The sequence below is a fragment of the Acipenser ruthenus genome, chromosome 18 (assembly GCF_902713425.1).
Source record: "Acipenser ruthenus chromosome 18, fAciRut3.2 maternal haplotype, whole genome shotgun sequence".
In the NCBI taxonomy this organism is placed as follows: Eukaryota; Metazoa; Chordata; class Actinopteri; order Acipenseriformes; family Acipenseridae; genus Acipenser; species Acipenser ruthenus.
Window position 1 is genome coordinate 2,909,455 of NC_081206.1, and position 27,159 is coordinate 2,936,613.

A 27,159-nucleotide genomic window follows, 5' to 3' on the forward strand; every position below is an offset into this window, starting at 1 on the left:
TGATACCCTTACCAGCCATCGTCTTGCCCAGTCACCCTTGTGACTGGTGTTAAATTATGAATGGCAAGTCTGGCTCAAGGAGACAGGTCTGCATTACCAGCACAGCGCCTTCACCGAATCTAAAGGGAGGCACAGGGAGGATCACATGGCACAGGGATTTTGACAAATAAATGGGGGTGTTAAAAAAAAAAAAAAAAAAAAAAAGTGGTGTTTGTGTGTGTTTGTTTGTTTTTGTGCCTACAAGAGGAAGGTGAAGGTTATTTTGTTTAGCACCTATGGCAATGGGGTATCTGTTTTTGTAATCGGGTCAAAATCACTGGGTTTCCATGTTCATAAATACAGCAAGGGACGTTTTAAATTTTTTTTGTCTGACTACTCCTCATTGGCAAGTGATAGCCTGCAATGTTCAGTGAGTCAGCTGTGTGTTACACACCATTGAATTTCATTAGCCCATTGCTATCTTCTGGTGGTGTGTCATTCTTTAAAACACAAAGTATATTTTCATAGTTTAAAATAAATAAATAAATAAATGAGTTAATGCTGTTGCAAAATAGTTTATTTACAGGAGTTTAACAAAATACTGAGAGCAATAAGAAACAACAACTTTAAAGCTTAACTCTCAAGCAAAGGGTTTCAGGTGAACACTCACGCCATACATACAACTTGTAATTGATTGCAGCAGCACAGGAACAAAACTCATTGATTAATTTCCTTCTATATATTAATTCTAGCTCTGAACTGGAGTAAGGAAACGTTTTCTTTTAAAATCACATTTTTAAGACATAGTAAAACACGTATTTTAAAAATGAGGGTGTGGTTGGTTGGAAACAGTCTCAGCAACATGGCAGAGGGGTCCTCTTCTGTCCAGCCTTCTGGTAGTTATTCTGCAGTGACACAAAACACTGCATTGGATAATTATACAAAGAGAAAAACACCATCTGATCAGACCCATATAATCTCTTGAAAAAAATGAAATGAATCTTCTATAAGAGTGTTGCCATAACCCATGTATCAGATCTGCTTTACAGCAATGGACCTTCAGAACATCCCAGGTGGAACCTGACCCAGTTCCAGAATGCTACAGCTTTAGTGAAGAATGCTGAAAGCCTTTGCAGACACTTGCACTTTTCTACATGTGTGAACTACACAGAAAAAGAACAGCCAGTCTTGCAGGCTCCTGTCTGGACTAGGTCTTTACCTTCTCAGCCTCTGCCCCTGCCTTTGCTCTCTGGTGAGGTATTGCCACGCTGCCCTCTGCCGCAGGTACCAGCTGTTGTCTGTGTGGAGGCTTGCCTGCCGTTTGGACACCTGTGACGATTCCTCTGCGCTTTCATCACTGTGAACAAATCGAATGTGTTTCCCTCAAACTGCCTGTTCATGAATTACTGTAGTCATTAAACAGAGATCAGTTGACTTTATTGAAACAAGGCATTCGCTGATACCATTCATTTCCCAGCATGTTGACCTCGAGACCATTGTTCTTCTCTTGTGGCTCTTCTGATCCATCCTGGCCGTGACCTTGTTTTGACCCTGCCCTTAGTTATTAAAGTGAGCAGCCCAGAGTCTGTTTCCAGCCTCTAATTGTGGGTTACTAAGGACCTGGCCTGGAAAGTGAACTGCAGACTGCCATACTCCGGGATGTGCCTTTGTGGTCAAGCATGATAAGGAATAGGCATGATAACAGCACTACTAGACATGCCCAGCCCCTCTGACTGCTACAGTGGACGGTTACTCACCCCAATCGTTTTCCCATGATGGTCTGCAGGAACTTCCTCGCTGAAATCTGCCCCAGTACTTTCCTGTAGCTGTTTGTGAATATAGCATCTGCGTGCCTCGCTGTTCTGGAAGTACAAAGGCACAACATGTATTTTACTTAGGTTTGTTTCAAATGCATCAGTGCTTGCAATCTGTTCCTCCCTCTTGTGTATTTACTAGACCAGCTGGGAAAGTTGGTGGTGCAGTACTGTATTAAGGGCTACTCAATTCTGTATCAACACTGCAGGCACAGGGGCATGTTAAGGGGGCGGGTTGTATTGTTCTCCATGTTCGGTATACAGGGATTCCAACCCCGCCCCTCCAGATGAATGCAAAGCCACAGACTGGACCAACCTTTCCTCTGGGGGGTCTCTCAGGGGGACGCTGAGCTGCAGAGGCCCGTCTGTGTCTGGGAAGACGTGTCCATCGTCAGCAGAGGACCTCAGAATGAAGGAGGAGGAGGAGGCCTTCTGACCAAACCTGAAACAGTTTAAACAAACTGCACTGTGAACAAAGCCTGCTTTCCAAAAATGTACCACAGCATGGTAAATTACATCAGTTTCCTGTCTCTTATGAGTGAGGTATATAGGTTGGCAAATTACTTGGAAAATTGAGTGAGAAAGTACAGTAAAATATCTTGCAAAAATGCTACTCACTGTGCTCATATATGCTGTATTGATGTTGTTTTTATACTGCAAATGAAAGTGCTCAAATATCTAAAACTGTACTGTACAGCATTACTGTAAGAAACGAGAAGCAAGATTTAGCCTAAACAAAGTGTTCAAATGTCAGAAGCATTAAAATAATCTTAAATAAGCAGACAGTGGTAAAAAAATAAAAATAAAATATATTTAAAAAAAAAGCATTTGGAACCCTCTAATCTAGAAATACCAATTTAAATTATTATCAGATAGACATGACAGCTCTGAATAACTGCACAGCATGTCAGATTATAAAGTAGTAAAGGGTTAAGGAGTCAAAACAAGCCATTTCTATTGTAATGGAGGAAAAAAAAGCATCAAAACCATGTTTTCTCCTGTTTCAACTGAAAAAAACTGTTAACACAAGCTATTCCAAAACCCAACCCCAAATAATAAATAACAGGACCATAAAGCAAACACGCTAAATGGTTGTAATTGTGAAGATTTACAGTGTGTGTGTGTGCGTGTGTGTGGCAGTGAATTAGTCAAGTCCACTTATCATGAATGCATGTCTGAGTGCTGTACTTACCTTAGCGCTGGGTAGAGTGGGGAGCAAGCCGTTTGCATTGTCAGGCAGAAAAACACTAAAAGTGCTCCTTTATCTAACATCATACAGCTTTCTGTGGAGAACAAGGAGGGGTATAAGGGACCTGCACCCTGACACCAACGTGAGCAAAGTCCAGCGTTGTGTTTAAACTGGTCAGAGCTGGAAGCTGTGCTGGTTCAAGACATAGCAATGCTTCAGGTGCTTCTGATTGGTAGTTATTTTACTTGGAAAGTCTTACAGTCGATTGCCAGCCGCCTGCAGTGCAATTGCACCATTAAATAAAGGCACGTTGATGTACACCAGTTTCATTGTTTTTGCAAACCAGACTAAACCAGAATAAAAAAACTGTGCCTTTTTCTCATGCACCTTTAAAGAGCATGCATACCCAATGTAGTTGCAGAACTCAATGCTACCAGATGCTTCCAGGTCCTGCAGCTGCATCACACTATATAGAATGCATTCTTTAATACACAGGGATAGGAAGCAATTTCAGTAAGACTGTGTTCATTATTTCGGCTTTCTTATGAAGAGCAGCAGAGGTGCTCATGAAATTCTAGATTTAAAGAAACACATTTGTGGATCACTCCATTCTTCCACTCTCTAGACAAAAAGGAAACGCATTGGTCCTCACCTCCACCACCCTGTAAAAAAAAACTGAAGAAAAAGAATTAAGAGAAGAATGCCACTTACTTGTCTATACCAAAATGTGTCTTGTTTTTTGTGTTATTATTCCCCAGGTGTTGAAATGAGTTATTTCACTGATGAAATATTCTAAAGCAGTTTTCCAGCAAGCTGGTACCTTCCACAAGCCTCAGAGCCGGTGGCTGCTTAGCAGAGAGAGAGGAGGATTCTATCTGGAGTGAGTTTCCTACTGGAGCTCCAGTAGGATGTGTTTTTCACATCTGAGCTGCTTTTTTTTATCTTCTGCAGTGCCAGTTAAACCCCTGCAAAGGGCTATTGTGACATCAGCAACGCCTCATTTCAATATAATATTAATAGTAAAACAATATATAAAAAAAGGAAAAAAAACTCCACCCCCTCCCTCCATTATCTAGAGTTCAGACTGGTCAGAGGGTCAGAGTGATGCATGTGATTTAGGTCAATTATATTGCTTTTCTTCCCTTCATTCATGACAGATCACTGTGCATTTGGCACACAGTTAGTAAAAGGTTATCTCTGGCAGAAAATTCCATTTGAATGTCATCGTTCTTCCTCTTACAAATGACATCCACTTTAAGGTCTGCTATTAGTTGCCCTTTGCTTATTTTTACCCCAGCTGGCTATACAGGTTTTAGGAAATTCACAGTCAAATTAGTTTTTTAGTTTCTATTCATTTGTGCCATTTGGAAGAACCGAGGGCAGCTCGTATATAAGGGACATTTTGATCCAGTATTCTAAGAAAACTATCCTGTGTAGAGACCCACATGTATCCGATTGTAATGGAGTTTATCCGAAACAGAAGAAAAGCGCAGATTATGATAGTGTCTGCATTTGAAACGCTGACAGTGCACAGTGGACTCCCTTGAGCTGGAGCGACATCAGTAATAAACTGTAAATACTGCAAAAATAAGAGTCAAAAAATCAACGCCACAATGATCGGGGGAGGACCATAAACTGTATACAAGTTGAAAATGTCTGGTGCTAGCTGCCTTCTAAATTAAATATATACTGTATGCAGAAAGAAGTAATATTTGAATATGTATGTAATTTCTTTTTTATGTATTTACGTGTATTAAAACCAATGTGTAAATCCCAGAATCATTTCAGTTTTTCCGGAAATAAATAATAGTATTTTATATTTTAAAGATCCAGATCAGCTGATATCTCTAATATTGCTGCACTGTGTATAGTATACATGCAGCGGGTCTCAAAGACTCCAAATAGCACTAATCTTGGACCTTACCTAAGGTATCATTGCTCGCTGGTCCTAGTGTTAATGAGACTGTGTGAACCCAGCCTGCTGGTGGCAAACCTGTCTTTTTCGTTTCTTTTCTTAGGCCTGTGCTAGGTGTGTAAGTGTGACCTTGGATCAAGTCATAGCCTGGTAAAGATCTCCTAGGAACACGACTGATGCAAACCCTGGAGAAGCAATGACCATTACCATGAACTTATTAATGAAGCAGTAAGGTTAAGCACGACACTCTTTGAGTTGTCATTCATGATGATCACCAGTCGTGTTTTAGGCTGCTGTGAACTTTGTAAAAGGATGAACCTCCTGAAACATGTAAGAAAGTTGTTGCGCCCTATAGTGAACGATGGCTCCAGGCGCACAGCAGCAGATACAGCTATTGTTCGGTCTCTTCCAGTCACATGGTTTCAAATGAGCACCGCAAGACCGGGGGCAGCGGTTTCAGTAGCAAACTAGCAGCGGGTCCCAGTTTTCGAGATTTCGTTAAAAATGTCGCTGCAGGAGAGAAAGGCGCTCCCGATCTACAAGAAGAAGTGGAAGAAACGCACCCCTACCTCCCTGAAGACTCGCAGATCGGATCTGGAAGAAAAGGTATGTGCGGGATACAGAGCTACTCAGTTTACAACACGTGTAATTCAACTTTCCGAGGAGCCGTCTGGAAGTTATCTGTGTGCATTCCAACGTGTTACAAACGCATTATGAAACTTCACTGAACAAAATACAAATAACAGAGAACACACTTGTAAACTGAAAGAAGCTTCGACTCTTTTAAAATCTTTTGAAGCGTCGTGCTTGATGCATTTTATTTTTCTTTAATTTATTTCCTTTTCTGTTTCAGTTTATTTCGAAACCTACGGGTGTCAGATGAACGTGAATGACACAGAGATCGCCTGGTCGATTCTGCAGAAGAAAGGCTACCTGAGAACCAGCGACCTTGCTCAGGTACAGAGGAGAGGAGAGGGGAGGCAGACTGGTGAAGTAGCAGGTGCAGGCAGCCTTAACCCTTTCAGTATGGTCACCACATGTGCCCGAATTAAATAGATTGAATTCCTTTAACGACCTATCAGGCCCTATAGCTGACTGTCTCACCAGGACTGGAGTTACAGTACCTACCCCTGCTGAACATTATGCTCCACACAGGCACATCATAAGCACATTTTTTGATAAGTGTACACATGGTTTTCAAATGTGTGTTTTCTTGGATTGAAGTATAATGTGAAATATTTAACAACAGGATTTATTAATGAGGTGTTTTTTCTTCTCCTGTAACAGGCAGATGTGATTCTTCTTGTAACATGCTCTGTCAGGTACCGTATGCCTTTGTAAATCTCTAAATATATATATATGTTTTTTTTTAAATGCTGAAAACCAAAGGTCAGCTGGACTGCACATTGTCTTTTTATGGCATCCAAGTGCTCCAGGATCTACACATTCCCCAATCTCACCCTTTTGAGGTAGTGACAGCCTGCTTTTGCTTCATGCTGTCAGAGAGAAGGCAGAGCAGACCATCTGGAACAGGCTGCAGCAGCTGACTGCACTGAAGAGGAGGCGCCCCAGGTCTCAGACTCCACTCAAAATAGGAATTTTAGGTTTGTACCCACAGCGCCCTCCCTGTCTCTATCAGATCCTCTTAATACAATTGCCAGTGCAACACTGTAATACAATAAACAAGAAATGTTTTATATATAATTGCGTGGTTTGAAAGATACTTCACATTGAGAGTGGCAAATCACAAGCTATGAGCCAGTTTGTTTATGGTTAATGTTTTCTGCCCCTGTGGTTGACGATGGCGCCCCCCTGTGGCGTGGTGCGCAGGGTGCATGGCGGAAAGGCTGAAGAAGCAGTTACTGAAGCGTGAGAAGCTGGTGGACGTGCTGGCCGGGCCCGATGCATACCGAGACCTCCCGCGACTCCTCTCCGTGTCCGAGAGCGGTCAGCAAGCCATCAATGTGCTGCTGTCCCTGGAGGAGACCTACGCTGACGTCATGCCCGTCCAGCTGCACCCGCAGGGCAGGGCCGCCTTTGTGTGAGTGCCTCCCGCAGGGCTTCATGAGCTAACATCTGCATGGAGTGAACAGCTTCGTACAGTAGGAGGAGGTGGATGTTATATAGTGAGTTTCCGGAGCCCGTTCTGCAAACGTAGCTATCATGCCTTTGCATGGAGTTCTGTGCAAAATGTCGTTAGGAGGCAGAGATTGGGGCTACTATGGTTTCCTTAACATTCTGTGGCTTTGTGGTTTGCAATATGTGAAGTCTCTTTTTTTATATAGATCCGCTGAGTTTGCAGGGATAACTTGGGGGGGGATAGCATCTGGATCAGTGATAGCATTGTATGTGTACCCATGCTAAGAGAGTTTGAATGCAGATTGTGTTTGTCATTGAATCAGCTCCATCATGCGAGGCTGTGACAACATGTGCAGCTACTGCATCGTGCCCTTCACACGGGGCAGGGAGAGGAGCCGTCCCCTCGCTTCCATCCTCCAGGAAGTCAGGATGCTGTCGGATCAGGTACAGTCCTGCTGAGCTGCACAGCTCAATTACCCTCTGAAAAACCGAGCAGCAGACCATTGAAATCTCTGCCTGGACCGATGTCATAAAATGTCTTCTGCAAAGCCTCCCGCCTCAATGGTCAGTAAATCAGTAACCCTGGCTGTGTTTCTCAGGGGGTGAAGGAGGTGACTCTGCTGGGTCAGAATGTCAACAGCTACAGGGACACGTCCGAGGTGCAGTTCTGTTCCTCCGAGCCGACCCACATGAGCAGGGGCTTCAGCAGCCTGTACCGGGACAGGAAGGGGGGCCTGCGGTTCTCTGAACTGCTGGAGAGGGTGTTCCGCATTGACCCCGACATGAGGGTCCGCTTCACCTCCCCCCACCCCAAGGACTTCCCTGACGAGGTAACCAAGCCCACGAGCTCCAGATAGTGAGTGGCACACACTAAGGATCTGGCACCTTTAACACAGCAGACTGCTGTAGAGGTCTTAGACAGATATATTGCTTTACCTTTTCAGTTTAGGGGTTGCAATTCTGAATAGAGAAAGCACTGTGTTACTGGTTGTGTATCAGCTGCCCATGCATGTGTAATTCTGACAGACGTGCAGATCTGAAGTGTTTTTTATCCTCCTCGCTGGTCTTCTCCTGAGAGTTTGCAAACAGTGACACTTAGTGGCTGTATGTTGTAACTGCTAAGCCTGCTGCATTGTGTAGTGAAGTCATTCTTGCTGCATTGTGTCTCAGTCCGTTGCTGACCCTTGCAGGTGCTGCAGCTCATCCAGGAGAGACACAACATCTGCAAGCAGATCCACCTCCCAGCCCAGAGTGGCAGTACCCGCATCCTGCAGGCCATGCGCAGGGGGTAAGGAATTCAGGGAAGCACAGGATCAACCAGTACCCCTGAATGAAACACTGTGCAGCTCTTTTGACAAATGTGCAAGCCTTATTGGACAGGGTGTTCTGGATTGAGGATAGTGTGCATGTTGTTGTTGTTACTGTGATCCATGTTGTTTAAGTGTTGTCCACTAGAGAGAGCACTCTCCCTGTATGTTAAATGGAAAGTTTAGTTTACATGTTCATGTTAAACCCTGTGTTGTTTCTCTGCAGCTACACCAGAGAAGCTTACCTGGAGCTTGTGGATCACATCCGGAGTGTTATTCCAGGTACAGGTTTTTGAATCAGCCTAGAACCATCATTAAAGGTACATGTTGTGCTAATGATGTTTAATTCTTCTTAAGTGAACTGCATATTGTTTTGTAGCAAAATGTATTTCACTTTTAAATGTTAAAGCAATATTTGCTCTTCAGCAATAATGCATGCCTGCTGCTGGATATGGTGGTCTGAGGGACCCTGTTGTGTTTCAGAGGTGAGTCTGAGCAGTGATTTTATTGCTGGGTTCTGCGGAGAGACGGAGGAAGATCACCTCCAGACTGTCTCCCTTCTCCGAGAGGTCCGGTACAATGTGGGGTTCCTCTTCGCTTACAGCATGAGAAAGGTGAGCAGACATACACACAGCAGAGCAGAGGGGCTTCGCATTCCTTCCAGGACTCGGAGGCTTTGCCATTGTTATTTCAGTGACTCGTGGTTTAATGCCGATGACTGTCTGCTCCTTCTGGTTTATATAAAAGCCCTGATGACCAGGTAGAGACTGTGCCCCCCTTCTTTCTTGTAGAAGACCCACGCGTATCACCGTCTCCAAGACGACATTCCAGGGGAGGTGAAACAGCACCGCCTAGAGGAGCTTACCCGAGTGTTCAGAAAGGAGGCTGCCAGCCTGAACTTGGGGCTTGTCTGGAGCACTCAGCTTGTCCTAGTGGAGGGGGTGTGTACTGCACAGCATACCCAGTGACGTCACGTTTCTATTAGGCAGTGCAGACACACGTGTAGATGCGAGTCTCCCTTTGAAAGTTACAAACCTCAGTGAATTTCAAGCTGAGAGGTCATAGTTTGGATCGCGATGATTAAATTAAATTCAGTAACCCTAATTTAAATTAGTAGCCTGTGAAGTCTGTATAGGCTCTCTGTATCCCCTTTAAGGTACAGGTGTACATGTTGTGCTACCTGTACAGGTGAGCAAGAGGTCTGCAGCGGAGCTCTCTGGGAGGAACGACAGCAACGTCAAAGTGATCTTCCCCAACCTGGAGGACCCCACAGACTGTGCGTCGGGAGGCACTGCTGGGATCAAACCAGGAGACTACGTGCAGGTCAAGGTACAGCAGGAACATTGCGCTGCTCGTATATTATTAACCAGCTTGACACTCGTTTACAGGAGCGCCCAGGGGAGGCAGCAAGCACAACAGCATTCATCGGACATGAGCAAGAAACATGAAGCAAACGTTTGTAACAATTCATACAAGCAATTGAAAACCCCTGTCGGCTGGTTTTGTTAAGCCCAGATTAACACTGCGCTTCCTCACCTAACGTTAGACTGATGCTCAACAGAGTTTGTGACACCTGTCGTCAGGATGTTTTTAAATGTTTTAATAATTTTAGCTTTTTACACAAAGGTTATTCAAGTCTGATTTGTCATAAAGAAATCTAAAGGGAAGACTATAAGAAACCAAGTCAAGTAGACAAGCGTTTTGAGAAGGCGTTAGCCAAACTCTTGCATCAGCGTTCTGAAGTTATGGATCAAAAAGCAATTTAAAAAGATGATGTCTACTTTTAATACAAACACAAATGCTACGATTGAAGTGCAGCGTATCTTTCAGTGGCACAGCAGCGCTGTGGTGTTCCTGTCCAGGAAGGGTGAGTCACTGTGGATCTCTTTCAGGTCACGTCAGCCAGCTCTCAGAGCTTGAGGGGCGTTCCTCTCTGCCTCAGCACCCTGAAGGTTGGGTCGGGATGCACTCTGCATGGTTCAGGAGACACAGGCTGATAAACTGAGGCTGGAGTTCACTGTGTCACAACCGGATCGCTCAGCCAGAGCCGGCAGGACAGCAGCTAACCAGCAGGGTGTGGGAAGCTGGAATTGCTTTTGCACATGATTGATGGTTACAGTGGAGTCACTGGGCCATATTCACAAGCCATTTGCCGCTGTACTAAGTTAGCACCAGTTATTTTCTAAAATGAAAACATTGATGTTAAAAAACTTAAAATGAATACCTCAGGCACGTAGATACCTATGTGCACCTAAGGTGAGGCTTGCAACTTCTGCAACATTAGCAGTTCGTTTTTTGTTTTACAAAACTGGTGCAAACCTAGCATGGTAGACAATGTTTGGTTAATATGGCTTGCTATGCACCATCCTGTGCATTCAAAGTGTAATTCAATTGTAATAATGGCACAATGGGCAACAGTGTGGAGTAGTGGTTAGGGCTCTGGACTCTGGACCGGAGGGTCGTGGGTTCAGTCCCAAGTGGGGACACTGCTGCTGTACCCTTGAGCAAGGTACTTTACCTAGATTGCTTCAGTAAAAACCCAACTGCATAAATGGGTAATTGTATGTAAAAATAATGTAATTGTATGTAAAAATAATGTGATATCTTGTAGCAATTGTAAGTCGCCCTGGATAAGGGCGTCTGCTAAGAAATTAATAATAATAATAATAATAATAATAATAATAATAATAATAATAATAATAATAACTTAAAATAATAAAAAAAATTGTAAACATTCAATCTTTCTTGCTTTCTTTGTTATGTTATATATATATATATGTATAACATCTTTTAGCAGAACGCTCAGGTAAGACAAGTGTAATAGTGGTAGTAGACTGAGCTGAGATACCTGGCCTTGGCTGTGTCTGAGTATCTGGCTGGACTTCCTGTGAAGGCAACATCTGTCCCGATCAGTACATAGTCCTGGAAAACAAGACGGGGAACACAGCTTCAGAGACAGAGTGGTTCAGTATCCATGCAGAAGCAGACTAGCTGCCTATGTGCATCTGTGTGGAGGCTGTGTGGTTAAAGAAATGGGCTTGTAACCAGGAGGTCCCTGGTTCAAATCCCACCCCAGCCACTGACTCATTGTGTGACCCTGAGCAAGTCACTTAACCTCCTTGTGCTACGTCTTTCGGGTAAGACGTAGTTGTAAGTGACTCTGCAGCTGATGCATAGTTCACACACCCTAGTTTCTGTAAGTCGCCTTGGATAAAGGCGTCTGCTAAATAAACAAATAAATAAACAAATAATCTGTCCCTGTGCAAGCATGAGAATGCAAGCTAGGGACAGTGATGCACTGAGCAGGCAAGCGGTGCATCTAAAACAACAGGAGCTCACCTTGAGAATCTGGATCTGAGCATTAACGAGGTTCATCTTGTCAATGGTAGGGAGAGGGAAGCCTTCTTTCAGGAGCTCTGTGTGGAACCAAAGAGCTGGTTAAAGTGTGGCTGACTTTCAAGACTTATAAGTGATGTGTGTTTAGTTTGTCGTCGATATTAACTCAGTAGAACTGCGATTGGAGGGTACTAGCGTCTGGCAGTTGACCGCATTGAGAGGGTATGCACTACCGTACAGACAAGGTGACATACGAACGTCAATCAATGCCAAATAATCAGGGTTTTACTGCAGTTCGAAAGCGGTAAACCGTGCCTTTATAACATTTTGAAACTCTAATTTACAGATGGATTCACCTTTTCAGCGTCCTTACGTTTGTCTTTTTGTAAAGCTGCATTCTTTTGGAATCTTTACTGGACATCTGGCAGTGCCGTGCAGTAGAGCTTACTGAAGGTTCTGAGTTCTGTAATAAGCATGCCATTCTTCAAGGCAATGTGCCATCGATAAACCGAATAGGGAGGGGGCAGCTCAGGAAAGATGCAGGCTCTTACCATTAACCTTGGGCAGCACAGCAGATTTCAAAGCCAGCTGAAGCACAGTCTGCAGGGATTGAATCTGAAAGCATCAGAGAGAAGATCAATGAGTGGTGGTTGCGAGAGTGTCTGGTGAGCTCATGCTGGCACATTTAAAGACAGCTTGCTTTACCTGGAAAGGCCCCACGTAACTCTTCTGCAAGGACAGGACCAACCTGTTGAAGTAAAGCATGTTTAGATTCATTCTTGTTTGTTGTAAAGTATTTCTGCTATCAACAAAACCAGCATTATTAGTAAGACAAACTTGAGCTTGTTCCCGATGCACTGGGGCTAATCGATTACACATTAAAAACCCGGAATGGGTGAAACTGCTATGCAATCGGAGTCTCACCCCTGTGTAGAGGAATGCTAACAAAGGCCTGTTTTATTGCTTTATTCCTAGTAAAAAATGTGTGAGAGGATTAATTATAGGGTAGAAATTCACCCAGTAACTACATTGTTGGGTAAACGAGGAGTGGCAGGGAGTTTACTCACCCGTTCAGAGTTACAGATCCAACCAGTTTCTTCCCTGAAATAAGCAAGTTGGCACTGGTGCTGGCTTTCTGCGGAAGACAAACTGGACCCTTACTGTAGTTCTGAGACTGAAATAGAACTCATCCTTCCTGCAAGCGGGTGTCATTTATTAATTTAGTAAGATAACAAGATGACATTTCTTTTTTATACTGCATGCCCTTTAAACTGGGGGAGCACATTTAAACGAAGGAGCATTTCCATAGCTACTTACGGACTGGTGGTGTTGGTTTGTTTCCAAGTTCTGTAGGGAAACTGGTTTCCAGCAATGCCAGCAGGACCACTGCGTACACTTACCATACCGAGAACGAAGAGGGGTGCGAGGGTGGAGTCGGGTTTGATGACGTAGGCAGCGATGGATCCCATCACCTCCACTGTGACGTTGCTGGGCTGCATGGTGGCATGTGGCTGTTGGGTGGCTTGCACAATGAGCTTCACTGACATGTTAGGATAGGATTGCGCAATCTGGAAAGTTAAAACACAAAGAGCTGTGGCAGACCATAATACTGTCCCGTGGACACCACTGTTCATCTCAAAGGGAGTCAGTTGCCTGGCAACAACAGCTGCCAAGGTTTGTCAGGTGAAAAGAGGCGATTGTTTGACTGGAGTAACAGAGGTTGCAGTAGGGTGGTGAGATTTCAATTGGGGTTTTTTTTTCAAATTGGGGGCAAAATACCTTCTTTTTCATTCATTATTATGCTTATTTCTTTATTTACAAAAAATAAAGGAAATTTGAGCTGGCTTGCCTGAGGGATGAAAACTCCAAATGTTTGGGTGTTCAGTCTAAGAGGGGACGATTTCGGAATCTGTGATGGGGGAAAAGAACAAAACAGATGGTTACCAAACCTGTGCATGCTAAATTACAGTGCTGACAGCAAGAAGCAATGGCAGTCTAAATATCTAGCAGAGATATCAAATAACAGGGCAGTATTATTAATGAGTTGTTTTCTCAGCATCTACAGTATAATGAGCCTTGAGCCTTGTACACAAAGCCAGCACAGGTCACTAATGAGGTGTACTTCAGAAGTGCAATCAAAGCACATGTCTTTGTTACTGGATATTTCTATTAAGATAGTGTCCTGCCAACAGGAGCCAATGTTATGATGCTATAGTTTTTAATCATTTCATTTGAAAGACACAAACCATCTCTGCTCTTATTATACTGTACATTCTAGATGCTGTCTTCAATTAATACAGCAGTGACTTTCATCTATAATGAATTTGACATTAAAAGAATACAATGCAATACATTACTGCCATCAAAAGAAGCCATGCGAGTCCCAATAAACCCACAATGGGAGGGCTAATGACCAACCATGTCGTCTGTGACGTTGGTGTTGAGCACTCCAGCGCTGTAGTATACAAAGCCAGCAGAATTCAGAGTGAACTCAGACACCCCGATGTACAGCATGCTGCTGGCCTGCTCGGGGAGGGAGAATGGGGGCGCAGTAAAGGGGGGTTCATGGTGCTGCCCGATGTTATAGAACTCACCCTAGAGAGAGAGAGAGAGAGGAACTTCTATCATTATCCACTCTGGAAGACACAGAACTTTCTGAAACAAGTATTTCATAAATCAAATAAATTGAAAATGTTCTATCGTACATTTAGTGGCATATTATCAAATTACCAGCTACTTTACTGGAGGACAACCCTATATTGTAACATCATTCTAATGAGCTGTAGAAAACACTGCTGTCTTTATCTTGTCATGAGCTAGCCCTTTTTAAAAGGCTGTACTTGTGCATTCAACAGCAGATGAATCAATACAGCAGTTGTAGTAGAATGTGTAATTACAGAAACTTGCAAGACCAGATGTGGAGGTACAAAACCTCCTGTCCACAGTAACTTGATTATGATTTGCTAATCTGTTGCTCTTCCTGACATCCCTCTGTGTACAAATGAAGTTCTCTGGATCAGTTTGAATGCATCTCAGATCTCAGCTGACACTGCAAACTAGCAGAGCACACCTTCAAGTCCAGGTCAATGTAGTTCTTTGTGATCACAGGGGGAGAAACCAAGGAATATTCAACCTCCGCGTACCGGTCAACCTTCGCCAGCACTAGATGATAAAAAATGGAACATTTTCAAAGCAAGTACCTTCTCCCACATTATCATAAGTCTATTTCTGATTAACTCGAGGGGAGGTTTCCCATTCATTTACACAGTTTTTTGTTAAGAATAGTTCTGTAGTCTGCTATGTTTTGTAAAGTGTTATAATACAATACATCCAGTACAAGTAGATCCATACGTACCATTTAATGTTTTCAGATGAGGATTAAGTCCACCAATAGCATCAGAGACCAAGGGACAAATCTGTGCACAGGTACAAACAACGAGTGGGGAATGAGAAATGATCGGTCAGCAGCCTCTCGAAACTTTCTGTTTGTAACTGGGCGTGTAAATGGTAACTACACGGCTACATGTGTAATTGAAGTGTGATTAACAGCACGTTCCCTATTAAAGTGTGTTTTCTGATTACCTTGTCACTGAGCGCTTTGCGAAGGGCTTTCTCAATGAACTTCGAGAACATGTTGTACAGCCAGCTGGACAAGAAAGACAAATAAGATGATAGAGCAAAGTGCAATTAGATACATTCGTGTACGGATGTCGCCCTGCCAAAATGAACAAACAATGAGAATATTCCAACGGTTTGGTTTTTACTTATTTAACTGGCTACCCACCAACCAACCCTACTGATCTTTTGAGGACATTCCAACAATTAGAGTTGAGTTCTAAACAGTGGGTTCACTTTTTCATGTGGGTGTTCCTACAGTCTTCCACGCCTAAATTCCCGCTTGTTTTAGTTTCATGAAACTGGTGGTGCTGTTGTGGAGCAGCAGCATTCTAGACCAGCTCTAGTGCGTCCAGGCTAGGGCTCTCTCAGTGGTTTACCTTGCCCCGCCATGGAACTTGATTCTCACTCCCCCGATGCTGGTGGAGCAGCTGGCACTCGACACTGTGGGACATCCCGTCTCGTCGCGGGACACTCCGATACCTGCCGAAATTGTCAGGCCGCTAACTGACAGGTCGAAGGAGCCGTGGTCTTTACTGCACGCGGAAGAGGGGAGGAATCAGCAATGTTCAATATCAGTGGAGATATTTAACCCTGGCATTTTCTTGTAATGAGTACAGTACATGAGAACTGCTAATGCATCGGCGAATCACTTATTCTCTAAGTCAAATGTACTAGACCTGTATGCAGCAATAACATAAAATAAGGATTGAGGATTAAAACACTTCAGAACTCTTGCAAGCCTACCGCTGCTGTCCCCTTTCGACTTTGTATTGATAATTATTTATTTTATCGGTAATCAGCTTTGTTACAGAAGCACTTCATCCATTTTTAATAAATAAAAACCTTTTTTAGGCACTTTATTTATCATGGATTTTAACATATGTGCTTAAATTTATCATAACAGGAAACACTACCAACGTTGCGTCAAACTTACACAATCCTTCGATATTTCACACGCCAGTTCCCCTTGATGCTAATGTAGGCGTTGCCTATGGATAACACAACCCCAGTGCCTGGAGATAACCCGACTGCTGACTTGGGAAGACTGACACTTACAATCTGCATCCTGGAAAACACAATGGGGTGTGTTAATGTCCAATGCATTAAAAAAAAAAAAAAAAACATGTTAAATAATGTGGCCATCACATCACCAACCCCCAACCCCACCCCAACTTACCCCAAAGAGCCAAATGATATTGTGGACACTCACTCTGTCAAGCTGTACCGCACTTTGCCAATTGGCGACACTTTCTCCTTACCCGACATGTCAGGGATTTTAATGGACTTCAGCTTTTGCTGCAGAACAGCCATGCCTATCTGCCTCCCTGAAGGGTCACAATGAAAACAGCTTCAGACAATGGCAATGATAGTTTTGCATCAACATGTATTACCATAATGCATTGTGCTTCAACTATGCTTTACTACTGTACACTCAGCTCTGCTTTTTTCACTTTGCCAAGAGTAGACTGTGAACTTACCATACTCCAGCCCATTCTGTGTGATCCTCCCAGTGATACCAGGGTTTGTGCAGAGCGAGGCAGGGCAGAGGGCTAGGAAACCCAAGAGCCACCAAGGGAACATTATGACCTCACAGCACAGGTGAATTCAAATATCACTGCAATGAGAAACCTGCAAATGCATTGTACAGTATATATAATATTATATATGGTAAATGTACCCAACAAAACATTACACTAGTGTCTGTATATTTAGTTCTAATGCTTATTTCTGTATGCGCAATATAAGTTGAGAGAGAGTGCTGAAAACATAAAACAAAAGGCATTTTCAGTATGGTAAAGATTACTGTTCAAAGAACAACTCCCTAATCTGAACAAGCTCTAATTATTAGTCTATATTGCAATAATTGAAAACAATCTTCCATGTAAAAACTCACACAGGATTATGTTCAGACTCTCCTCCAGGTATCTTCCACCGTCAATACCTTGTCTGTAGAAATCACAGATGAACTAGTCCTTGTAATAAGTGAGATTTTATAATGATGTTCAGTTCCTCTTCTGGTTGAGGAAGTCATAGTTTCGCAATTTCGTAATGAAGGTGTCCGCCCTGGATAGTGCTTAATCTGCCAGTCCCGGGGTATGATTTTACAAACAGCCAACTTCCTGATTTTATTGCCAGTGGAGTTACAGTAATTGTTTGAGTTGTTCTGTTTGTACAACCCTAACCCACTACTGCTTTTTTTTTCATGAGCTTATCCATGTACTGGGCTCCCTATTTTCACTATCTGAGTTACTTACCTATATACAATAAAGTACAGCACTCTTACTATGTACTGTCAATATGTCTAAACAGTGAGCTGTTGAATCATGACATATCAAGGGGGGCTCTGTATACTAATCCTCTCACCAACAACAGGACTGTATAGTAATGTTTGCATGTCAGCTGATTGTGAAGTTATTGCATAAACCAGAGTGCGAGTGCATTGTAGTGTAATGATACCATGTGGCTAGATGGATTGGCGTTGATGATGTTGCTCTGAGATTTTAGTATTAATAAAATGTCCCTCTGGTGATAACAAGTTCGCTGAGCAACGAGAAGCATTGTATTAAAAGGGAGCTGTATGATTATATTAAAATAAATCCTTTAGTTTGCCAGGTAGGAAAGGCTAGCGGTTTACAGTCGATAGATATAAACGGTACGGCACAGATCCGGTTTGCTTTGCAAAGCGATGTTTTTTAGCGCAAAATATGTACCCTGTGTATTCTTAACAACATGTGCAATATCCACATTAAAGAAGACGATTCTAATACTGTCCTCCTGCTCATGTATATAAAACAGAAGTGATGACCTTTCTCCCACATTCCATATTATACTCCTTATGAGAAAAGAAAAGCCATGTCTTATAAGTGTCTCTTCCTGAACACCGGCACATTAGTAAATCATAAACGGAAATGCCCACAGGTTTTTGAAGATGAGAATATAATTGTTTTTAAAGCTGAAACTGTTTTAAAAGTAATCATTAGTGCACAGTATATTCAAGCTTTCCAAGTGGAAACAGCAGACCCATTTTACACACAAACATACACTCACACAAACATGCCTCATTTTTTTTCTATTTAATGCGTAACTAAATACTAGTTTTATTGCAATAGGAATTACGGCCTTGGTACAAATAAACAAAAAAAAGCCCCCCATTTTGTATGATAATAAAACACCAATCCCCATGTTAAAAGATGCAATATCATTATCATAAGCCAAACAATACAATCACAGTATTCCAGCTCATAGAATGCTTTCAATCGACTCAATACTAGGCTCAATGAAGCTTTTTGAAAGGGAGGTTGTGGGTCCACAGACCCCATAGTGAAAAGAGTAGCAACGGTATCCACATATTTGTCATTGTCCAGTAGGTGTTTAGGAGTAATACAGTAATACAGTTTGGAGCAGGTTCCTAAAGAGACAGTGACACCATTATTCATCATCAGTCAATTCCCACTGCCCCTCTTCCCCTTACAAGCTGTGTATCTCCACTCAGAGCTGTGGCTGGAGTCCATTGGTGGGGAGTTTCTACACCGTGGTCTCTGTGGATGCTGTTCCTGATCCAAGGCTCAGATCCCCAGTGTGGTTAGCGACCCGGAGCTGCTTATCTTCTTGAATCGGTTTGCAGCAGCAACAGCAATGTAGTTCTTCTGTTTAAAACAAAAGAGGGTTGGAACATCAGAATAAGAAGCTCCGTGCTGAAACGGGCTGTCTGGGGGCTCCCAGCCGTAAGCTGCCATTGAAAGAGCCTCCACTGTTTTAAATGCAGGTTTAACTAATGGAAGTTAACAATCAATTGAACCCGGAGCCGCAGGCTGAGGCAATCAAAGAAGTGTGAACATTGTGAAAATACTTTCTGAAAGGCATTAGGCCTCTAAAACATCAGCATCTATGTGCTTCAGTAACAGCAGCCATCAAAAACAATACTGCTTAAAAATAATGGCTAAGAACGAGCTGTGAACTGCGTACAGCTGCACAAGGAAAGCTAGCGGTTTTCAAGGGACTTTTTCAGGATGAAGTTGCTGGAGCTTTTGAATTAGTTACCCCAGGGCAGTCTTTCTGTAGAGTAACTTCTTGTTGAAAGAGTAACTGTGAAGTCACACATTAAGCTGGCGTGTAAAAGCACAGGCAGTATGGTAAACACTTTACAGCATGGTCAACTTTTCTAAGGGATTTCATATAAAGTCAATAGGCACGCATGTGGCAATTCATAAATGTGTCCTGCAGTTTACAGAGTTGTTCCTATACAATAGCCTTGTCAATATAACCTATTCAGAAAGCACACAGATACTGTACCTTCCAGAGCCTCCTGGCCATGTACTTCCTGAGCAAGATCTGGGATTTGAGGCAGATGTTGCTGTGCATGGCTTTCTCCCCTATATTGTTTAACCAGGGGTGCTTCAGACACTGTGCTGCACTGTGACGCCCGCTACAACACAAAGAAAAACCAGAAAACACTGGGCAGGGTTTTTCTGTGTAGAGCTATCAAAGTATTGTACCTCCAGTTTACCAATCCTGTAGGAGTCACATGCTTCATTAGTACCGATTAAAGGCTCAATACAGATTACAGAACAGAATGCTGTGTGTAGAGTGTCTGGTATGGGGGCTGCTCAGACTGTATCACAGGAAACATCCTTCACACAACGCATTCACAAAAACAAGCACTGTACTCAAGAACTGAGAACTGAGCTTAGGGTTATGCTCTTGCTTTAGACTTTATGCACAGGATGACATCACAATAAAATCTACTGGGATTTTGACAATTCAAATTTTCACAATGGAAACACAATTTGTTTCCATTGTGTTTCACACATTTCATCAATTCAATTCAAACCTGTATCAATGTTATCCACATCACATAAAAGCAGCCTCTGAATCGTAGTGCTTTTGAAGGCGAGGACACTGAGACATAAGCATGAGCTTCACTAAGAGAAAGGGCAGCTCTTCCCATTAAGGGCAGCTGGAGCTCACTGGCAGGAAGGACGACGTGGGGAAGCTTCCATTGACTGCCCTACTGTACCTGCACTCTGTGTTTAAATACAGGACTTCAGTGCAGGTGCCTTCAACCTGACATCGTCCACAAGAATAATGCATCCAACCCGCCACCTGCTCACCTCTTCTCCTTGATGAGCAGGTTGGAGATTAAGTCCCGCGCCTCCTCTGAGACGTGCTCGAAGGCTTCCTCGTCGAAGTACCAGTTAACAGCCAGCACGTTGCTGAGGGTGTGACTGTCATCGTCTCCGAGGAACGGGGAGAGACCACTCAACCTGAAGGAGCACAAGGGCTGGTCACATGTACAGCAAGTCTCTATCATTGGACTGATTCAAAACTGTACTTACAGCATGTATGAAATGACACCCAGCGCCCACATGTCCGTAGGGAAAGACACAAAATCAAAGTTCACAATCTCGGGAGCCAGGAACTCGGGGGTCCCAAAAGAGACCCTCAGCTTCTCTCTGGGCTTGTACCTGCCAGAGGGGAGGGAGGGAGAAGGAAGTCAAGGTGTGGGGACTCCCCACTGAAGAGCAGGGATGTTTGTGTTTAGTCGAAATGAGCGCTTAGACAAGCATTGCTTGAAATGTATGTAAAAAAAAAAAGAGGTTTGTAAGTATCAAACACAATATATACATTAACAAAAAGATATCATTTAAAAAAAAAAACTTCAAAGTGAAGGTCCCTGGTTCTTAGCTAAAATACAGAACATATTCTTTATACTGAAATATATAAAGGTGTGAGATACAGAGTTTGTCTATATTCCTTTACTATAATAAATGCCATAGGGCACTGATTTGAATACCTAAATCCATGCTTGTCTGACAATTACAAAAATCGTAGTTTTGCTCGTGTAATCCCGGTTTTGTTTTTAATTTCACGTGTCACTGCACAGAATTGCATTATTTATAATATTTTCTTTACAGGATTATGAAGCAGAGAAAAGCATCACCCAATCAGCTACCCATTGTGACAACGCAGTATTGAGGTAATTCCAGTTTCCATGTTCGCCAGCTCCAGTTTGCCAGGTCTCTGGTTTCATTGTAAGTTTCAGTGCTGACAGCGTTGTAGGGCTGGGTTATGTTTAGTAACACACACATTGCTTTAATGAGGACCTACCTCCTGGCCAGCCCAAAGTCAATGATTTTCACCTGGTGACCTGTCCGGTTCACACACAGGATATTCTCAGGCTGTGGAAGGCAGTAAAACATGAATGTGATGTCACCATGAACCTCCATTCTAAACCTTATTTATTTCCTTCTTAGAAGTCATGAAGAATCCACTGCTAACATGACAACCGTCATGCTCAAGAAGGAGGAAATGACAAGCAAGGTGAAGAATGGAGGTACATATGAAAAAAATATAATGAAAACATGAAACAGGAACAATGCTGGGGAACTGCACAGACATGCACCCAGAACGACTCGAACCACGACACATGGACACTGTCACGGCTAATTCAGGTAAAGGGTTAGTGCACGGCTCACGTGTGTTTTTAATTCACAACAGCACTCATTACCTTCAAGTCCAAGTGCAGGACGTACATCTGGTGCATGTAGTGGATTCCCTCACAGATTTGTTTCACAAAGACCATGGCGTCCACCTCTGTCAGGTGGTAGTTATCATCAATAATCCTCTCAAAGAGCTCTCCACCGTCCACACTGCGGGGTCACAGGGCAGAGAGATCAGGAGGGGTTAGTGCTTTACTGGGGTCGCAGTGTGCATCTCAGAAGCCTGCATTCCAGCAGCACATTTCTTTAGAACTCAGGAGCCATAGTTAGGAGACTGTGCTATTTGTGTTCTTATAAAGAGAAGGCATGTTCAAATGAAATGGCAAACTGGAGAAGACTGGACCCATGATCAAGCTGTCTGTTTTATAAGAGGGCTGCCTTATAACGAGGGAGCACTATATTGAAATCATAGAGATCGCCGTCCATAGCCATGTCATTCTAAGTAGTCCTTTAAGGGGGTTTTAATAATTAATAATGGCAGTTTTATATAACCCTCATTAAAAGTCAAAGCTTGTAAAATGAACATAACACAACAGCATAAATAAAAATGGCATGTATGCATGGCTATGAGGACGGGTGCCCCTGTATCCACAGCCTTGGGGTCCGATCTGTCAGACACTCACTACTCCATGACGAGCACCACTTCGTTCTTGACCTCGAAGGCGTCGTACAGCTGGATCACATTGGCATGGCTCAGCTGGTTCATCACCTGCACCTCGTTACGCACCACTTCCTGTTGGGGGGTGAAAAACAAGTGGGCACAAAGGACACTACAGAGATAACCCTTAGAAAAGTTTCCCACAGTAAAAGCATAGCAGAGTGTAATAAAGCACAGTGAAAGCATGGTAAAGCATAGGTAAGCATATTAATAAACATGGCAAACCATGGTTCTGTGACTGGCACTGAAGGTAGACCCAGTGGACTTCTCAGACGGGCCGCTATTCTGTATGTATTTACCTTTTCTTTGGGATTTCGGACTTTGATGATTTTAGCAGCAAGCTTTAATCCGGAGGTTTTCTCCGTACACCTGTGCACTTGGCCAAACCTTCCACTAAAAAATGAAACAAATAAATGTCAACCAAACGATTGTAAAATGCTCATCAAATGACGAAACTGAAGTTTGGATTTTGCAGCTGCGGGCAGCATGCATGCGTGATGCTGTGGTTCGGGCTCTAGGTCAGTTTGGATTAACTGGGTTTGGGTTCTATTGTACTTCTTTACTTTATGTAGCCACCTGGTATCAGCATGTTAATAAAGCTGCAAGTCTATAAACTGAAAAGAAAGGTGAGCCCTAAAGACTGTTAAAAACATGTTCACCTTACCCTCCCAGTACCTCCTTGGTGTTGATGCTGAAGAAAGTGGAGGGCAAGGCTGGCCTCAGAGCCACAAAGCGATGTGCAAACGGGGCAGGCTGTGGAGGACTGTCATCTGGAAAAGGGATTCAAGCACAAAAGCACAGCGCTGAGCAAACTCCTCGAAAAGAAAAAGTACATTCATCACCGACAATGACACGGCAAATCCTTTGGGTAAAGCTGTCTTCGTGTTCAAATCGATAATAGACTCCTTACAAAAGTGTAACCCTGCACTATATATCTATCTATCTATATATAAATATAAATGGAAGAGACACGCTCCTTTGTGCACATTATTTACAATGTTTGCATTCTCTTGGATTCTGCTTGCTGCCTGGGCAGTAGTCCTGGATTCATTTGGATGCTCACAGAGAGCCGATCGCATGGTAAATCTGCTCGTAAACACCTCTGACCCAGGCAGCGATGTCAGAACTGCAGCACCAGGAAGGAATGTCACGTGGAATGCAATAAACAGACCACAGAGTTTCCATTCCACGTGGATACCGCTACATAAAACCAGCTAGACTCCAACAAAAGGCAAACATGACGGCCATCTCGGAAAAAAAAAACTACAACCAACAAGCGTGTCACTTTACAGCAAATTGTCATATTTGTTTTAATAAGAGGCAAGGTATAGGGCATTTGAAGAAAATTAAACTGTGGGTTATCAACAACCCTCAATTCTGAGAAGGAATTAACATGGCTAATTCTCATGCAGGTCTTATTCCCCAACCCCTATACAAATCCAAGGTCCTTGTGAAGAGGCATTTTAAAAAATGAACCTTGCCTATCATTTTGAAACATGTCTGAGGTTCTGGGGCTTGACTGGCGGTATTCCCATCGCTTTCTTCAGGGCTGACTCTGATGGCTATGAGGGAGAGGGCTACACTTTTATTCTCTGTGCTGGCAGCTGTAGCAGCAGGTCGGGCCCTTCTTGAGGTTTCAGAACCCCTGCGTGAGTCTCTGCTTGAAGGCGCCGGGCATTTTGAGTCCTGCGGGGGCAGCTCCTGTTTGTTTGCAGATGATAAGGTTTTAGCGGCCACCGTGGTTTTACTGTCTCCAAGCATTTTTTCATTTTCATTTTCATCTCTGAAAAGATCAATTAAGAGAAAAATCCATCAATAATCAATCAATCAATCAATCAATCAATCAATCAATCAATCAATCAATCATTCAGCAACACAGATGAGGGAATCCCTGCTTGGAACCCACTAACATCATCCAAGTTGTTTGTTTTTCCCCCCAGAAGTAAGGTTGCAGAATACCTATTAGATTTAACAGATTATTTTAGTGGGTTGCTCCTTTCAGTTACAGTTGGTATCTAGTTTTAACCATTTAAACTGCTGCTCTCTTTAGCACCATCATCCTTTCAAAGCTGAACTGGGGAAGAAGGCTTCCTCACAGAAGGCTGTGTAGTTGATCTAGTTTTAATGTTTTAATTAAGGTGATAATGTTTTAATACAAGGTGAGCTTGTGTATGCCCTAAATCACACTAACAGTGCTGTCTGTGTTCTACTGCCTATAGCATGCATCTCTCTGCATGATAACAGTGCTGTCTGTGATCTACAGCCTGTAGCATGCATCTCTCTGCATGATAACAGTGCTGTCTGTGATCTACAGCCTGTAGCATGCATCGCTGTACCTCTGTAGGGAGACAGGACAGCTCTGCACGTGCCTGAGAGCTGGGCCATCAGTCAAAGGTGGTTCAAATAACTGGTTCTCCATGACCTTCACAAAAACGGCGTTCTGAACATTATCTGCAGTGCCAGCATTCATGAACTCTGCAGTTCCAGCAGCTTGTTGGCCCTGATTATCTGGCGGTGGGCCGATCTTACTCGGGTTAAATTCCCCTGTGTTCTTCCTGGACTTGGATTTAACAGCCTCCTGCTTGGAAACCGGCTCATCTTCTTTGACATCCTTCACTGCTTTGGTGAACTCCTCTTTCCCCGTGGCTTTACTCTTCGTGTCCTGTGATTTACTTTCTCCAGTCTTGGAAGCAGCGTTCAGTGCTGATGATGCCACTGCTGCCTGTGCTTGTCTTCCAGTATCAGCTGCCTGGTTGGACTTAGGGAGGCTCTTGTCTCCTGGGGGAGAGGCCTGGGGTCTCCCAGCAGCGAGGTTCTCTGGCTGGGCAGGGGTTTGGGGTTTGGCTTTGATCAGACCATGAGCCTCTTTCTTCTCAGGCAGTTTGATCTGAGCTTGTACAGCCGCCTGGCCAGAGCCTGTGGCTTTACCTCCTCCAGGTAAACTTAGGGAGCCTGGTATTGAAGGAAAATGAAAAACTATTTAAAATCATACATGCCATGGTACACAATACCACCATGTTTACATGGAAAATTTGAAGCTTGCCATGCTTTTCAATACAATTGCCGTTGGTCACGCCTCTATGTGCATTACCATAGTTAATTGTTTCCTTACACTTGTGGTCACTGCTGCTGTCTTCCAGGGCACACAAGTCTCAACAGGTTTATATTTGTGGTGTGTCCTGACCAATGCAGATAGCATGTTCTTTAACTTACTGGAACACATGTCCAGCAAGTTCAAGCAAATTCATTCAAATCACAAGCTGGTCACTATGATCTAGATGTGGTTACTATGAACTGTCATCGCAAGTTTCATCGCAATTGAATGGCATCTTATTATGTATGTGTGACAGACATATGCTCCACTATATCCCAGTCTCCAGGGACATGCACCCCCAGGGGGGATACAGGCATCCTGCAGCCCTGAACCTTATTAATCCCCAAGCAGCTCACATGCAAACGGAAAAGGAATCAGACTTGGCAAGACGACAGATTTTCCATAACACTGCTAAATATAGGAGCACTTGACATTTTGAGGGTTGGATGGTCAACAGAAAGGGACGGTTTTTACACCCCATGCTGTACAACAGTAGCAATGCACAGACTTGTTTTGTCTTACCTTTCCTGTGCGTCTGTTTCACACCCTTTGTGTTTGGCTGCAACTTACTTTCTTTATCACTAGGCCTGCTGTTACCTTCCTAAAAACAGAAAAAAAGGACATCCATAAAAAGGTTTTATAATCTTTAATCAGCCCTCTCCATTTGGTTCTGTGGGCATTTAGAGCTCCCCACAGCTCTCTGTGCTGGATAAAGTGTTTCATACTGTACACACAACCAAATTGATTACTCATCATTTTCTTTTTTGTTCTTTATGGCCGAAAAGGGTGCAGGGGAGCAACAGCTTAGTCTCTAGTCCCTGAGAATTTGGGGGAAAATGTTAATTAAACAAAGCAAAACACACACACACTCACTCACAAACCCCCTTACCTTTTTGTTCCCGTCTTCTCCTTTTCCTGCAGCAACCAAACCTGAGGGTTTCTCTCCTGGCTTGCCTTTGCTCAGCAGTGCTGAGAGTGGCTCTGCCTTTTTGGGTGCTGTGTTCACCTGGGGGAGCAAGGTTCCATCTTTAGCCCCCCCAGGCGCTCCAGCTAGAGTCTCTACCAACAACCCCAGGGCACCCTGTATCCCAAGCACCAGCCTCTCCAAGTTCTCCAGACGCTGGTTCTGCTGCTCATAAGTAGACGCTATGGCAGAGAACATTGTGGCCAAATTCTGGCACAGCAGCTTGCACTCACACTGCCCAGACCCCCGAGATGATGCCTCAACAAAATCATGGATTGTTGCTTCCCCTTGGTCTCGAGGCTCCCCAGGGTTTCTCAGCAGCTTCTCTTGCCCTTGTAAGAGCTTGTCCACTTTGCAGCCAAGGCAGTCCAACTTGACTTCCATCACGTTCAGGCCCTCGGGGGAGGGGGTCTGCTCTGCTATCTTCCTGACAGTCCCTATAGTGGACAGTGAGACATTGCACTGTGTTGCTGGTGAAACAAAGACAGGCAGGCAGGCAGGGAGCCGTCGCTTTCACAACTCAAGGGTATTGTACAGCATGAATGTAGGTCACTACATCAACAGAGCAGTGATGGTGCTTATTGTTGGCCAGCTGGCCAGATTCTAGCGCTATAAACTACAGCGCTGTTCCAAATATAGGAGAGCAAGACCTTACTAGTCCCTGATAGAGGCATTCGTGACAGCCAGGGACACATTCTTTCTTGCA

At 43.6% G+C, this 27,159-nt stretch overlaps 4 protein-coding genes across 4 annotated transcripts; 1 reads left to right on the forward strand and 3 right to left on the reverse strand.

The window, feature by feature from the left end:
* Window positions 1-538: 538 nt before the first annotated feature.
* On the reverse strand, window positions 539-3,759 carry LOC117420752 (VIP peptides). Its single transcript, XM_034034375.3, has 6 exons — window positions 3,694-3,759; window positions 2,986-3,076; window positions 2,110-2,235; window positions 1,737-1,841; window positions 1,199-1,336; window positions 539-884 (listed from the first exon to the last, which is right to left on the reverse strand). Exons 2-6 carry the CDS (start codon window positions 3,066-3,068, stop codon window positions 800-802), a joined length of 537 nt encoding a protein of 178 aa, XP_033890266.3. The 5' UTR covers window positions 3,069-3,076; window positions 3,694-3,759; the 3' UTR covers window positions 539-799.
* Window positions 3,760-4,199: 440 nt separating this feature from the next.
* On the forward strand, window positions 4,200-11,122 carry LOC117420747 (mitochondrial tRNA methylthiotransferase CDK5RAP1-like). Its single transcript, XM_058990821.1, has 13 exons — window positions 4,200-5,503; window positions 5,751-5,854; window positions 6,185-6,219; window positions 6,401-6,501; window positions 6,728-6,938; window positions 7,300-7,420; window positions 7,576-7,806; window positions 8,167-8,264; window positions 8,510-8,565; window positions 8,767-8,897; window positions 9,075-9,224; window positions 9,472-9,612; window positions 10,176-11,122. Exons 1-13 carry the CDS (start codon window positions 5,314-5,316, stop codon window positions 10,278-10,280), a joined length of 1,674 nt encoding a protein of 557 aa, XP_058846804.1. The 5' UTR covers window positions 4,200-5,313; the 3' UTR covers window positions 10,281-11,122.
* Window positions 11,086-16,548, reverse strand: LOC131698707 (bactericidal permeability-increasing protein-like). The gene is made up of 10 exons (XM_058992158.1): window positions 16,448-16,548; window positions 15,615-15,770; window positions 15,202-15,265; window positions 14,038-14,214; window positions 13,469-13,528; window positions 13,020-13,187; window positions 12,701-12,754; window positions 12,171-12,234; window positions 11,623-11,699; window positions 11,086-11,205 (listed from the first exon to the last, which is right to left on the reverse strand). The coding sequence occupies exons 1-10, from the start codon at window positions 16,546-16,548 to the stop codon at window positions 11,086-11,088; spliced, it is 1,041 nt and encodes a 346-aa protein (XP_058848141.1).
* Window positions 16,549-18,100: 1,552 nt separating this feature from the next.
* On the reverse strand, window positions 18,101-26,964 carry LOC131698579 (myosin light chain kinase 2, skeletal/cardiac muscle-like). Its single transcript, XM_058990819.1, has 13 exons — window positions 26,379-26,964; window positions 26,012-26,090; window positions 24,732-25,347; window positions 23,877-24,178; window positions 23,060-23,165; window positions 22,695-22,788; window positions 22,361-22,470; window positions 21,746-21,887; window positions 21,346-21,416; window positions 20,574-20,702; window positions 20,349-20,501; window positions 19,531-19,663; window positions 18,101-18,884 (listed from the first exon to the last, which is right to left on the reverse strand). The coding sequence occupies exons 1-13, from the start codon at window positions 26,835-26,837 to the stop codon at window positions 18,804-18,806; spliced, it is 2,475 nt and encodes an 824-aa protein (XP_058846802.1). The 5' UTR covers window positions 26,838-26,964; the 3' UTR covers window positions 18,101-18,803.
* Between the last annotated feature and the right edge of the window lie 195 nt (window positions 26,965-27,159).

Excerpts from the sequence above, each read along its gene's own strand:
- LOC131698707 (XM_058992158.1), bottom strand. The coding sequence starts at position 16,548 with ATGGCTGTTCTGCAGCAAAAGCTGAAGTCCATTAAAATCCCTGACATG. Across the intron at positions 15,771-16,447 it reads GTGCGGTACAGCTTGACAGA|TAAAGACCACGGCTCCTTCG; the intron begins GTGAGTGTCCAC and ends TTCCGCGTGCAG. Across the intron at positions 11,700-12,170 it reads TGTGCTGCCCAAGGTTAATG|AGCTCCTGAAAGAAGGCTTC; the intron begins GTAAGAGCCTGC and ends GGTTCCACACAG.
- LOC117420752 (XM_034034375.3), bottom strand. The coding sequence starts at position 3,068 with ATGATGTTAGATAAAGGAGCACTTTTAGTGTTTTTCTGCCTGACAATG. Across the intron at positions 1,337-1,736 it reads ATCATGGGAAAACGATTGGG|TGATGAAAGCGCAGAGGAAT; the intron begins GTGAGTAACCGT and ends ATTTGTTCACAG. Across the intron at positions 885-1,198 it reads CAGGGGCAGAGGCTGAGAAG|AATAACTACCAGAAGGCTGG; the intron begins GTAAAGACCTAG and ends GTGTCACTGCAG.
- LOC117420747 (XM_058990821.1), top strand. The coding sequence starts at position 5,314 with ATGGTTTCAAATGAGCACCGCAAGACCGGGGGCAGCGGTTTCAGTAGC. Across the intron at positions 6,939-7,299 it reads CAGGGCAGGGCCGCCTTTGT|CTCCATCATGCGAGGCTGTG; the intron begins GTGAGTGCCTCC and ends TCATTGAATCAG. Across the intron at positions 7,807-8,166 it reads CCAAGGACTTCCCTGACGAG|GTGCTGCAGCTCATCCAGGA; the intron begins GTAACCAAGCCC and ends TGACCCTTGCAG.
- LOC131698579 (XM_058990819.1), bottom strand. The coding sequence starts at position 26,837 with ATGGAAGTCAAGTTGGACTGCCTTGGCTGCAAAGTGGACAAGCTCTTA. Across the intron at positions 21,888-22,360 it reads GTGGTGCTCGTCATGGAGTA|TGTGGACGGTGGAGAGCTCT; the intron begins GTGAGTGTCTGA and ends GTGACCCCGCAG. Across the intron at positions 19,664-20,348 it reads CTGCTCATCAAGGAGAAGAG|CGGGCGTCACAGTGCAGCAC; the intron begins GTGAGCAGGTGG and ends TTTGTGTTGTAG.